Raw genomic sequence first — 14,143 nt, 5'->3', positions numbered from 1 at the left:
TTGCAGTGAGGATAGCACAGGTTCAGAAGATAAGAATAAATGACTGAATCAGTATCCAAAAGAACAAAGCCTGACTGACAAGCAGTAAAGGAAAAAGAAATAGAAATCTCACTTGTCACTAGATCCAAATTCTTCATCTCCAACTTCAGAACTGCTGGCCGCATCAGTATCTGTATCTTCAACAGAAACAACAGGAGGCTCTGGTTTCTTAAATTCAACTTCTTTCTCTTGAGAATTCTGTTTCGCTGCCCTCAAACCTGCTGTGCGAGGTATCTTTTGCTGTGTCTCTTCATCACTATCATCAAAGCTATTGTTTTGCTTCATCTAGGTGAAGAAAAAGAACAAAACAGCAAGTAAACAGGCTGCACATCTTCAAGTGTACCCCTCTTTCAGGAAGGATTACAAAAATAACATGGCCAGGTTTTCAAAGTGTAAATTAGTTAGACTCAGTAGCTTATGGAAGATGTTCCACTTAACGGAAAAGTTCGACCAATACAAGTAATTCATGTGACATGACAAATTACCAAGCAATTTTGAACAATCAAAAGCAAAATAAAACCTCTACAATGTTAGACCCTTTACAATCATATTTCTGTCCTTTTAACATTATCAATTTAGTTTTTACATGGATGCCGACTCTAGTGCAGTAACACAATATGTGAGCATTCAAAATAACAAACTCATTAAAGGTATAGCTCATAAATAAGAAAAAGCACCAAAACATAAGGACACAAGTGAAATCCCGAGACATTTTGATCACCTACAGCTGTCACTATATATGGGATAAGGATAGGACACTCCATCATTGAAATATTCAATTCAGAAAATGAAACATACGAAAGAAATGAGGTTTTAAGAACCCTTGGGCAGAGGGGAAAATCTTAACTCTATTCAAACATTTTGTATTTTCTACTCAATGTATCAAAGTAATATGTCACTAGTAGGCTATATCTCTAAGTAAAATTTTTTATACATATAAATAGACCGATCGTAGAGAAACAGTAAGTCAACTAACTAAAATTCTTACTTTGTCCGTTGCAACACTAGCAGTCTCTTTCTTTGACTCATCCCTTTTCTTGATCAAGCTGTATATGCTCCCAGTGTGACTGCTTGATGCTGAGCCACAAGGAGTGGATTTAGACGCCGATGACATCAGAGGAGGAGGGGGCCGTACAGGAGTCTTTTTCTCTGAGGTCACCAAGCTGTCACTAGCCATGTCAATTTCTGCTAATTTGCTGTTGAATTCTGCAAGACATTGAAACACAGAGACATGTGGAATACATTTCTTCTCTCTTTTGTGAGTTTTAGATTTTCATTTCAGATCCAAAATTTTTCCCATCTTTCTTTGTGGAATCTTATCCTTGGCTGTTGAAAAGCAAAATGTGCACTTGTGTGGTCCATTCATCTCATAAAATTTCTTTTTCAATATTTTAAGTCTACTTTTGATTTCTGTTCCATATACTTCTGAGTTTGATATATTTTTTGCTGCATTATCGAGACAATTTCATTTTTATTTGGTCATGTGAGCACTACAAACAGATCTCCCATTTTCACCTTGACTTAGTTTTTGTTTAAAAGAAAGGATGATCATTTATAAGAATTTCCGTGTATATATGTGTGAAACGTGCTGACAAAATGAGTTATTTCTCGTTGTCCCCAAATGGGGATATTGGCCAAAAATCGACACTGGGGTCAAATATGTAGATTTTCTATTGATGCCATATTCTTTATGTGTAACATGCCTTTTATTATTTCATACCTATAAATTGTAAAAAAATTCACCTATAAACGTGATATATTCCATATATAAGGGTTGAATCCGAGAAGAAATTCATTTTTTCAGCACGCTTCACATATGGTAAAAATTTTACTTATCTACAATTTTATAATACAATATAATATTCTTCTAAGACCATTACTATGACAATCCTAATTGTAGCATTGCTTTCTGGATTTTTCTCATATCAATTTGAATAACTGCCATTTAGAACTCATGGCGTGAGTCAAAATCTGCTCCAAAAAGCGCACAATTTATAATAAATAGTTAACCAAATATTTTTCGATAATTTATATTAGACCCCACTGTCTTATAAGCAAAAGCTAAACACAATAAAACAAGTGTTAACATTTAACACTTTTCCATCACAAGGCTCATAGAGTAAAAACTCTTGCCATCAAAGGCAAAGGTATATTAGGAAAAATCCAAAGAAACTGGGCGGTAAACATCGTCGTTCGGCAAGATGAGGCGGCAAAGTGTTAAAGAGTACAACTCCAATACCTTCTCTGGCTTTGTTGCGTGATTCCTCTCTCTTTCCCCCTGGAGTTTTCTGTTCGCTAGTCTGTTTCGGCAGGGTCTCCTTATCTGCAGTGCGACTTGATGACTCATCAGTTTTCTGCAGAGCAAATGTTCATATTGCAACGTCATGAAAATGGAATAGCATCAAGAAAATAAGCCAGTTAGTGGCCGCAACTCAGCACAAAAATAGCCATATTCACACCATAACAGATTTGGAGGATACTACAACTGAAGTGTAAGTGCAAAGGTTTTTCTTATTGTTTTCAAAACTCCCCCCCCCCCCCAAATCAATTATTCAATTACATAAAAATGAATGTGGAGGGAGTACTCCTTTTTTTTTTTTTTTCAAAACCCCCCCCCCCCCCCCAAATGACTTCAGCAATTATCGAATGAGCGTGAAGGAGGATTTGCCCCATTTTCTTTTCTTTTAAAATGTGACCTGTTTCCACAATGAGCTTTCACTACAGAAAAAGGCACTGTGATTTGTATAAAGTGCCTGTACTTCACCCCTTTTGAAATATATTTCCCATTGATAGATGCCCACAGATCTACTTAACTGGATTAAGTTAACTTTTTAACAGTAGAACATTCAATTCAAAAGTCACATTATATTATTAAAAATCTTTCATGCAGAAAAGGGAGAAAAATAATATGTTTACTACAGCCCCCACGTGATAGATATTTCCATTCATCCACATTGACCCTGTTAGCCTTTTTCAATGTTAAGAGGGTTGAAGTCCTATAAATATAAGTTCTGAGTGTTCCAAATTTGCTTGACTCATCAAATGCTGAGGTGTAACCTGTTCCTCATGCATCTATTTTCCCTGTCCTGTATTGAAGATTTTTCTGCATGCTTTCCACCTCCTTTTTTCAAAATTAGCTTAACATCAACATTGACAACACAGGTAATAAAAATTAGACCGCAACTGACACAGGAATATTTGCTCTTCTGGGGGGCATCACTCTCATTCAAAAGTCACAGAAACTCATTTGCCGGCATCAGTCACCGAAAAAACAATGAACACAAGGTGTCAGTCAACACAGTAGACAGCAACCCATATTTAAAGGGTATGCCATACATCAACAATGCAGGGAATAGGTGGAGTTAGCCTTTCCAATTTTTGCGTAAAGGACAAAGTAAGCTCTGTAACTTTGTGCTCTCTTCTAAAAAACAAATCCAGAAAAATAATGACCCGTCAAAAGACCAGATCTACACTGAATGCACCACAGGAAAATGCGTCTTGCTGTATTGTTTGACCAGGTTTAACTATGAAATCAAGTCGTCTTCTCAGTCCTATCCCACTAAAAAAAAAACATTCACTGTATATATTACTATCTTTAACCAGTTCAAAAACAATATCACATGAGGCGAAGATTCTTTAGAAAAAGAAATCTTGTTTATGTACTCACTACTGCATCAATGATGAATCTTGAGAAAAATTATTTTAAAACATAAAATTATAGACGGGAAGTCTGAAAAGAAAAACTCACAGCAACAGTAGAAGAAGAGGAGTCCTCCTTCAAAACCCCATTCTTCCAGCGACCTTGAATAGCCTCCAGTTCAGCCAAGCGAGCAGCCCTGCTCTGGGCAGCCAAAGCACTGCAACTAGTACTGCTGTCATGTGTGACTTCTGCAAGTCGCTGCTGGACTATTTTGGTGCCTGTGCTTACCTGAGCCAAAAAAAAAGAAGGCAGAGCGTAAACAGTTTATTTATTGTAGAATAGAAAGTTTAACCAAGATTTTAGGCACAAGCATTTCTTTTGCTGCTGCAGCATTTTCTAACTTCATCTCAGAGTGGCTTGAGTCACATCACAGGGCTATTTTTCCTACAACATTGTGAAAGCAGTTATCTTAAAATAGTCATGCAATGTTTCACAAGCTATTTAAGATGCAAGATATATAAATGACTATCCACTCAAGGGTAGAAGCAATTCTGAAGTAATTCTGAACATGCAAATAGTAAATTCAATTTAGCTATTGGTACCCATTTTCTTGGTATTACTTCTTTCTTTCAGTTCTTTGAGCTCATTTCTAAAACCAGACTTGCCTTTCAACTGGTGATTTTTAAACAATTCTTTCTTTTGTTTCACTTCCACAACTTTCAGGGATGAAATCCACAGGAACATCAAAGTATGTTAATGACTATGACATCTTTAGCCATTAATCACTTTTTCATATCAAACATTGGAGGTTTTATTCTGTCAATATACATAAGGCACTATAATTAGGCTCTAAATTAGCATGACATTGATACTTCAATCTATTACAATCGTTTCAAACATTTAAAAAACTGGTAAACAAACCTTGGTCGGTGAATGAATTTTAGTAGGGGATGTTCCTCTCTTCGCCGGAGTCTGAGTTTTCTCAGGACACGACTTGCTGGGAGAGGTACTGGTTACTGCCACACCTTTCCTTGCCCAAACTTCAGAAGCTTTGTCCTGAATGCTTTCCTTAAAGCTTTTGCCTGGGGTCAAGCCTTTGGGTGTAGCTGGAGGAGGGGGAGGGTTCTGGCAGAATATATCGTACATATTAACTGTCAATTGCTACAAAGTTCAACTTTTATAGACGGGTTACAGAGTGACACAACACATTCAAGTTTAAAACGTTGACATGAGAAAAGTAAATTAAAACATCTATTTTAGTAACTCCTCATTTCACGGCAGCAAAAAGGAGCCTGATGTATAAAATTAGAGGGCCAATCACAGATACAAAAAAGAGAGATGAAAGATTCTCCTCTGTAAGCGCTCATTTCATTGAGAAAATTGATGTGATAAGTAAGTATTATTTGTGAAATGCTGTGTTCAATGTATACAAATTAAATAAAGAAAAATATCGTTTCAGTTTAAGTGTCTTATGGCACTTGCAACACAATAAGGTCATATAAGTGCCGAAGATCAAAGGTGTTACATGGGAGGAACAAACACAAAAAAGAAGGAGGGGAGATAAAGATGATAGATATTTGATAGGAAAGAAGAAGCAGACCACACAGAGCACCAGCCAACCATCCACGAAAAATATCGAGAAACTGGTAATTTCCTATATGACAAAGAAGAATTCACGTAGTCAACCCTCCTAAAGATCGATATTGTCCAAGACGGCCACCCATTATCGAGGAGAAAAATGGTTTGTCTTAGGTGGAAGTCTTGGACAGTGCCATTATAATATTTTTAAAAAGGCAAAGGGGGAAGTGAGGAGTGGTTATTTGTTTTAGTTTTAGTAGAGGTTTTACGGCACTCGCAACTGCATACGGTCGTATGAGCACCAGAAGATTAGAGTTGTTACAAGAGAGTAACAAACATAAAAAAGAAGAAGGGGAGATAAGGATGATAGATGTTTGATAGGAAAGAAGGAGCAAACCATACCAGAGCACCCGCCACCCACCCACGAAGTGGAGAGTGGTCATTTGTGCAGATGATTGTCTTGGACTGATGGCCGTAAACACAGGCTCAACTGTACTAAGAGAAGTGCAGAAAAGACCAAAGAGTCAACTCCCATTAAACAGACATTTAGTTGGAGGGCGCTACACCGGCTCCATTTCATATTTACCGAAGGTGCAGGCTGTGAATACACAGGAGCGTTGGGTCTGGGGGTTGCAGTAGTACCTGCAACTTTGGCCTTGCTTTTGGGAGTGGCATCAGCTGGGTTGACCTGTTGATATGTAAGACAAGCATAGCTGTATTGTCCTTATCCTAGTGAAAATGTTTCACATAACTACTGTAAGTAGAGTCAGAGAAAAATATTGCTCTCGGTGAACCCAAGAAAGACTTTTGAGTCGTTTGTATTTTTATTTAGTGAAAAGTAGGACATGGTGCAGGGGAGGTGCACCCAATCAGATGCCAATCGAGTCGCGCCTCTTTCAATGATGTCCACATACTTTACAATGAAAGCTACATTCATCATCAAGTTCTAAAAAAAAAGCTTTAAAAAAAATGTATTGTATCTGTCACGAGACAAATGAATACTTCCTATTTTTTCCACTCACCACTGACCAGGGTAAAAAAAAAAATCACTTAACTTTCTTGCTACAGAGATGATACATACAATTAAAAAATAACAAGCAAAAATAGGAAACTTGATTGAAGACTGTATCACAGATACTATGAGGGTAAAGTGATAACACAACACTTGTAACAGCTCAACTGCATCAGCTTAATGTAGGTTTGTATACAGTGTTTATATTGAGACAAAAACAAAAAGTCACATCATAGAACAGGTCTAGGGAATTCTCAACTGGATTCAAGGAGATACTTGCTAAAAATACAGATCGAATGCTCAAGCAACAAAACAGTGGACAGATCATTTGAAGAAAACTGCAACCTTTCCATCTCCACCTACAACCTCAAATCAAAAACAACAAAAAGTACAGTTAATCCGTGATATAACAAAGTACTCCCCTTAAAACATACTCAGCTGTAACATTCATTTTCTGAAGTTCCAAGTCCTACCTAGTATTTTTTCTTTTCAAAATCTGCGTCTAAATAATAACCTCGTAAATGTACTTTTTGCTATATAACATTCACTTTCCAAGCGATCTTAGTGATGAAGTCCATTAACATCGTGCATTATACCAAGGTTTTACCATATTTCCAAAAACAGTTTCACGCAACATTTTGTAAGCTTCTCCCCCTCTGTGACAGACCAAATCAAGGTCGTCATTGAGGTGGTATCAATCAATAATATCAAAATACCAGGACTAAACTCTAAAGCATATAGGAAGTGTATCTTTAGGATGTAACAAATTCTCTAACCAGTGCATTAAAGAGAGGCCCAAATAAATAAAACCCCACACCTTTTTGATATCGCTAACTTGATTAGAGGACGTCATGGTCTCCCAGGCGGACATGCGAGCACCAACAGAGAAGGCAGTGGGCTCGCTGTCCTTGCGTTGGGACCTGGGGGTTGTCACATGAGCCAGCTTTTCCTGCATTTGAGACATGCGCTGGGACACAGGCAGCTCCGAAGGGTCAAAGTTCTTGCTTCTGCTGGCAGCTGGAGTTGATGCAGATAGCGCTGGGGTGCAAACCTAGAGGAACAAAAGAGAAACTGACTATCAGTTCTTCCTTGCATAGGCAATTAATAACTGAATTGACTAGAAATGGGAATACAGTCCATCACCTGTACAAACGACCTCTACCCACTTCCTCTCTTGCCTCTTTTTATATTATAATTTAAAATTATAATGACACTGTCCAAGATAATCACTTTCCTCCTGGGCAATGGGTGGCCGTCTTGGATATGAAACAAATAATGTGCTGTTACATGCATTCACCTGTGTTGAGTAAGTGTGAGAATGGGAGCATTACGTCATTCAGTAAAAAGTTGTGTATTTAAAACAAAAAAGCAATACACTTTAACCATTCAAATTATTTTTCATTAGTACATTTAACACCATCTTAAAAAACTATTAAAAAAACAACAATCAAACAAAATCAAGTCCCAAAGTTCAACAAGGCATAAGTCTTTCCATCTTGCACATGATGCTTGTTACGTTTTAACTGCTTAAGCAAATTTTTTCAAGAGAACAAAGAGAAAACAATATATAGTCCCTTCTAAAATATTTCATTTACCTAAGAAACTGCATATGCAAGATAGGTTACTCCTTTAAATAAATCTTCCACAATATTTAGAGATGGCTATTCGTACTCATTTAGACATTTCGTTTAGTCTTTCTGACAAAAGCTCATTTGGAACAATCTTTGTTCCTACTCTTGATATATACAAAACAATAAACAATTATTTCCCAGGTGCAACATACTGCTTGCACTATCGAGGCTCTTTTATTTCCACAAATCTCAAAAAGTGAAGTGAAAAATGTTCTGTGCACATTTGATTTGGTTTGGCTCTTACGGAGTTCAAAATTTTGAATATCAAAGTACTGAATTAAATGTTTTAAATGATCCAAAAAAAAGTTTGCCATGCTATGCTATACATTATGAGAACATTGCAACGATAGAAAATTAAAAACTATGAATGAAATAGGGTATATTAATAGAAATACTAAAGCACATGCCGTTATTGAAGGGGTATTCTCCCAATCTACGAATGAGAGCAGAACATCTTCAAAAAGCAGACACTCAGATCCTCTCTTGTAGAAAAGCAAGTCTCTTACATAATACTAAATAAATAGCCAACAAATTTAGACCAATGAAACAAAATTAGAATGGCACCAAAAAATCCCAATTTGGGTACTCAATGATTTTGAATTTTCACTGCTCAACCAGGTGGGCTCTTCTATACTTGAAATTGCGCAAAGAGCTCATCAGACTTCTTTTCCAGGAAAACTATCGGATCTATTCCACCTACTCCTTAAGTGAAATATAAACAAAATGAAAGCCCAGAATCCCAACAGCCAATACGAACCAGGCATACAAACAACCTATAACCTTTAGCTTAAGTCAGAGACCACCACTGTAGCAGAAAACCAACTAAGCTACCTGAAAAGCTTAACTAAGAGAGAAGATGCAGCCACTACCTAGAAACAGTCACCCCTCACTACACAGTTCACTAGATAAGACATTATGAGAATGGCAATGCATGTGTCAGAATGTGTCCTTATTTTTCTGACCTTACACCTTACCCAATTCCACTGGAACTGCATTCTCAACAGTATAATCTAAAATTAATCTTACAAAAGTGATTTCTCTGCCATAAATATAAAACATACGACTGTAAATTCAAAACAATGTAGGTGTTTGGAGGGTGTCACTGGTAGGTCCTACTTCTTTCCTTTCCCTCGGCAGTTTCTGCCTATGTGTCTTGCTTCTTCCCTGCACTATATGACAGTTATTATGGCGATGTGCTTCTCTTTACTTAAACTCGAGAACCAAACGATAAAAGTCATAAATCTTAGGGACAAAGTAAGGATGAGCAAGTAGACAGGACACGGAAGGGGAGAAGTACAATCCAGATTTGTTCGTAAGAATATCTCGAGGCCTTCATTGTTAAAGAATCAAACAAAGTGTTAATTCTGATTAGTACAAATCAATGTTAGCAAGCCTTGTCATTCTTCAGCAATTGACAGTGTTAAAGAGTATGCATGGAAATGAAAACAATGAAAAGCAATATTAGTGCGGACAGTCAAGAATGCAACACTTTAAAAGTGTACATTCTAAAGCATTAATAAATGAGGAGGGGAAAAAAGCGTGATTATATGGAATGCTTTTTAGTGTAAATAATGGATCAAAGAAAGAAACAGCAAGGCCAAACTATAAACAGCCACCATTTTCACAACAAAAATGTGATAACCTGCTTTGGAGTCTTGGGAACATGCGTAGACTTTGTCATTCCAATCTTTGGTGTATTTTCTGTGATTTTCTTTTCAAATGAGGCAAGCTTTGCAGATAATGGTCTCATTGAAGGTTCTTGTCTTCCTGCAGGCATAGGGGTTGCAGTTTTCTGTTCCCAGGACGAAAATCTTTGAGATACTGGCTTCTGAGTCGGTTCATCTTGAGTGTTAATTGAGTCAGTATCTGAAGGCGGGGTTTCATTCAAACCCGGGGCATTAACAGGCAGATCAGTTGGGTTGGTCCGTGAGATGCTTGCAGATGGAGTCGTAGCAGCATGCTTTGACAGGACAGCCGTCTCAGACGCTGACTTCCCCGGGGTGTGACCCCATTCCACCTTATTAGTCTTTTCATTGATTGGCAAAGATTCTTCTGATTTGCTCTCAGATACATTTGACTGGCAGGCATATGAGGGTGAGAATGGTTTAGGGGAACGGTTCCATTCCACCTTCAAACAGGTGCATGCATGAAAAGAAACAAAATAAAGTTACATTTGTGGAATATAGTCATGGTTAAAGTTGAATAGTTCTACAGATTTAATATTTTGATTATCAAAGCCTAGATTTAATGCATACGAGTAATGAGTATATTAAACTTCTTTATTTCTAGAAAGAAAATGGTCACTTTTTAAAGTTATTTATTAGGATGCCTATAATACAGAACAGCTCCCATTACCATTTCGCATTCATAAGTTGGTGAAAAAAAATGGTTTACAATCCATAATGAAAAAGGAATAGATATTGATTTAACATTGCTTTTTTATATGTGAACAAGCCAAATGTGACAAACTCTTGAGAAATAAGATAGTCAAAATGCAAAGCTGTCAGATGAGTTTTAAAAATAGCCATGTTGAGTTCATAATTGAATAAAATTTATAAGAAAACAAAATGTAAAAAGTTAAGAGAAATGACAGAATAATGGCTGCAGAGAGTTGAGCACAGTGAAATGGAAGAAATTATCAAAGGAATTGGAAAAAGATGAGATTGCAAAGAGAGACCAACCACCTACAAAGAATTTATTAGAGATAAGGGAAAAAAACAAAACAAACAGATGAAAATCAAGCTATTATTCCTTGACATTTACAACATACATCATATTCGATAGGTTAATAAAAAGCAGTGCTTAAGATTAGATCTCTAGAATTAGATCTTTAAGACACAAATTCAATTCAAATTAAACAGATTTTGTTACTATCCTCAGTTCTATGCTTCTGGTAGGTTAGGAGTTTTCACAGAAATCTTATTCTTGACAAAGAAAAAGACGTGACCAGCCAAGTTCACAACTTTAAGATAGTATGCAGGCATATTAAAATTTGAATAAGCATCCTATCATCCCATTAACAGAACATTAAAAAGAAAATTGGAAAAACAACAATACAAAATATGATATACAAGAAAATATACAGTAGTCTCTGCCTAAGATCCCACCGCTTATAATCCCAGTTCGCTTAAGACCTTGTCTCACTGTTTTAAGAACACAAAAGTCCCCATAAGATCCCGCTCTGAATGTCTACATTCGGCTAGGACCCCATATTTCAGTTCATAATTACTGAACAAAACCCGTGCGAGCACAAAAGATCTACCAAGAGTGAAGGTTTGTGATCACTGAACTGCCCATCGTGTCACAGATCAGCCACTCTTATGAATGTGATAACATGTCCGTTGTAAATTTCGATAGAACAGTACAATGTTTGTTCTAGACGGGATCACACTGAGGTGCGTAAAGACAAAGGCGGAGAACTCGATCAGAGATGGAAAGCTAATTTTGGTCAGGTAAAGGAAAGGAGCAACTGATAAGCGTAGATCTTGAGACTCACGATAGTATAATAAGTGAAAATACCAGGTCTCATTCTACAGTGATAGGTCATTAAGATTGACCTTTCTCTGCTCCCAGTAAGCCATAAACCCACCCAGGGGTCACATCAGTTCATTTTAGAGCAAAGAGAGACCATTTTACTGGTCGTAGACCTGGGTCACTATGGATTCTTCTTTTGGGGTGTCGGCTAAGATCTCGCATCTTCCTTGCTCCCGAGCACCGGGATCTTAGGCGGGGACTACTGTACAAGTGAAATTCAAATTCATTACTGTGCAATTAAAATGTCAAAACGCCTGGGGGAAACTGAATCAAAGAAACTATATTTATGCAAAAGACCAGGATCATAATATCCACAAAAAACACTTTTCCCATATGTTAGAAATCCAGATGCAATAACATAAGCCCCAACCCAATGGTTTCAACAAAAAACACCAAAAAAAGTAAATAGCTCATAAAAATGTTACAGCATTGTTAAAAGAAATTAATGTCAAGAGCGAAAGATAGCGGTGTTAAAATGTTCTATGGTGATATCTGTTCAAAATTACCTTAGATCCTCTTAATGGTGAATTCCTTGCAAACCCAGGAGCTGACGAAGTGGGTGAAGAAACCGAAGCAACTGTAGACTTCATTGGGCTCCGGGGAGTTGGAGGAGCGTGGGTTTTCTTGGGTGAGCCAACAGCAGACGGCTTTCCTGAAGAAGGTGCTGAAGAAGCAACTTTCTGTTGCACCATAATTGGCTGTGGAGCTCGACTCTTCCCCGAGGACGCTGGCAGCTTTTGTTCACTTGCCATGGATTCTTTTTTAGCTGATGGTGGCTGCCACCTTGGCTTTTTTTCCTCCTCTTTACTGGAGTTTTAAAAAAAAACAAACATAAAAATTTAGGATAAAAGGGAAGATTTATGTGTGCACTGAATCTACTGCGCTTTAGTAAGAAAAGCTATCTAAAAATGCTATTATTTGACCAAAGTAATAAGAGACAGTTCAACAATATGCTTCATTTTTGTAATACTCTCTTCGACATATTTATTATCCCAAGAATGCCCTATTCACCATTTTTTCCCACACCAGTTTTTTTTCTTCTTTAATCCTTTGAACTTTACTATTTCCAAGAAAAGTTTCACTGATAGGTGTTGAAAGTTTAACCCAATATGACATATAAGCATAAAGTTGTAACAAAGTTATACGAATAGGCATTTAATCATTCTGCATTAACACAAACAAAGAGAATGGAAAACTAAATAATGCAAAAAAGCCTTTTTTTAAGACACTTTAGAGACCTAAAAAAAATGAATCTACAAGCAACCCCCCCTCAAAGACAAAGACAAAGGCTTAACAAATTTAGGTAATTGATAGGCCTACTGTACAGTCCAGTTTTGGAAATGATTAGCTGTATTTCTTACATTGTTGCTACTAACAGTTTTGAAAATTGCTTAAAAATACAGTCAAACCTGTTCCAACATCCACCTGGTTGTTTTTTTACGCCATCACCAGTACAATTGACCACTTTCCATTCCTCCCTTGCACATTTTTCACATCATAATATCACTGTGTAAGACATCCATCTGTCTGAGACAACAAATTTTTTCCTTGACAACAGATGTCCATCTTCTTACTATTTTGAATGTAGTTTCCTTATTGACAAAACAGAGAGCATCATTTCTACTACACATTCTATTACAACACATTTGAATCATTCACGTCTCTCTCTCTGTAAGAAAAGCAAACTACTTACTGAACAACATGATGGCTCATGTCATCCTCCCAATTGTTAATGTTCTGGGCCAGTGCTGCAAATCTATTCTTTCTTGTAGATCCCAGATTAGTCGAATCAAGAGCTTTTGCAGGTGAAGTTTTAGCTGGTGAAAGCACTCTTCTTTCTGCTGGAGGTGTCGATATACTTTTCCGAGGTATTGGCACAGGAGAATCATTCACAATTTTGTTCTCTGAAGACATAAAGATTGCATTTACAGTAGTGATCTAAATCTCTAGCATGCAACAGTCCACATAATCTCATGAATGGAACCTTGGAAAGTAAAATATTTCATATACATTAAGATTTTAACTAGTTTGTTCCAACCAGACTTCATTTAATTATTTAGGACTTTCTTTTGAGAAAGACAGAACTGAACAGTTAAATAGTTGCACTAAAAAAAGATGAAAGATGTAGCAATGGGGTTTTAAATATATGGTAGGTTTTTATCTGCTCCTATACCGTTTCAGTTTTTCTTTATCTCTACCTGCTGTTTTCAGACAGACTTCCAGTAAATAATAACTGCACAGTGAGTAGTAGGGGTAGCGACATGGAATTACATCAAGAGGCAAGCCCAGGATAGAGAAAGGTGGAAGGTGTTTGTCGGTGGCCTATACCCTGGTGCAGGGTGAGAAAGGCAATAATGATGATGATGAGTAGTAGGGGTAGCGATACACGCAGAATCAGGACCTGCAACAAGGAAATAAATTTTAAACCTTTGACATAAGTGAACTTCCCTTCAATCTAAAAAAAAAAAAAAATCATTTACCACTCTGAAGATCTTGAGCTCTGGCTTGAACCCCTCGGACAGCAGGAGTATCAGGCTTCAGCTGCAGCTCTTCTTCCCTCAAACACTGACGCTTGGGAGAATCTGCAAGAGAGGAAACAATAAATCAGGTATAATCAATATGTCAAAAACAGAGTAAAGCAAACTTCGCATGTAAAAGTTCTATCAAAAGGTAATAGATGAAAGAAAAATACCACCCTGCAAAATAGGG

At 37.1% G+C, this 14,143-nt stretch overlaps 1 protein-coding gene across 3 annotated transcripts in view; it reads right to left on the bottom strand.

Annotated features, from left to right (window-relative positions):
- Positions 1–14,143, bottom strand: part of LOC101855932 (anillin) — a 33,684-nt gene that overhangs the window by 13,037 nt on the left and 6,504 nt on the right. For 2 of the 3 annotated variants that reach the window (XM_005093509.3, XM_005093510.3), the window contains 11 exons: positions 13,915–14,016; positions 13,128–13,338; positions 11,941–12,241; positions 9,543–10,028; positions 7,087–7,320; positions 5,844–5,945; positions 4,601–4,804; positions 3,788–3,967; positions 2,279–2,393; positions 1,028–1,245; positions 113–324 (listed from right to left, as the gene is read on the bottom strand). In XM_005093509.3, coding sequence (XP_005093566.1) covers positions 113–324; positions 1,028–1,245; positions 2,279–2,393; positions 3,788–3,967; positions 4,601–4,804; positions 5,844–5,945; positions 7,087–7,320; positions 9,543–10,028; positions 11,941–12,241; positions 13,128–13,338; positions 13,915–14,016 — 2,365 coding nt within the window. The remainder of the gene's footprint in view (positions 1–112; positions 325–1,027; positions 1,246–2,278; positions 2,394–3,787; positions 3,968–4,600; positions 4,805–5,843; positions 5,946–7,086; positions 7,321–9,542; positions 10,029–11,940; positions 12,242–13,127; positions 13,339–13,914; positions 14,017–14,143) is intronic. The other variant, XM_005093511.3, reaches the window with a different exon arrangement.

This window comes from Aplysia californica, unplaced genomic scaffold (genome assembly GCF_000002075.1).
Source record: "Aplysia californica isolate F4 #8 unplaced genomic scaffold, AplCal3.0 scaffold00065, whole genome shotgun sequence".
Lineage (NCBI taxonomy): Eukaryota > Metazoa > Mollusca > Gastropoda > Aplysiida > Aplysiidae > Aplysia > Aplysia californica.
The sequence above is the reverse complement of the archived record's forward strand: the minus strand, read 5'-3'. Positions and strand labels throughout refer to the sequence as shown.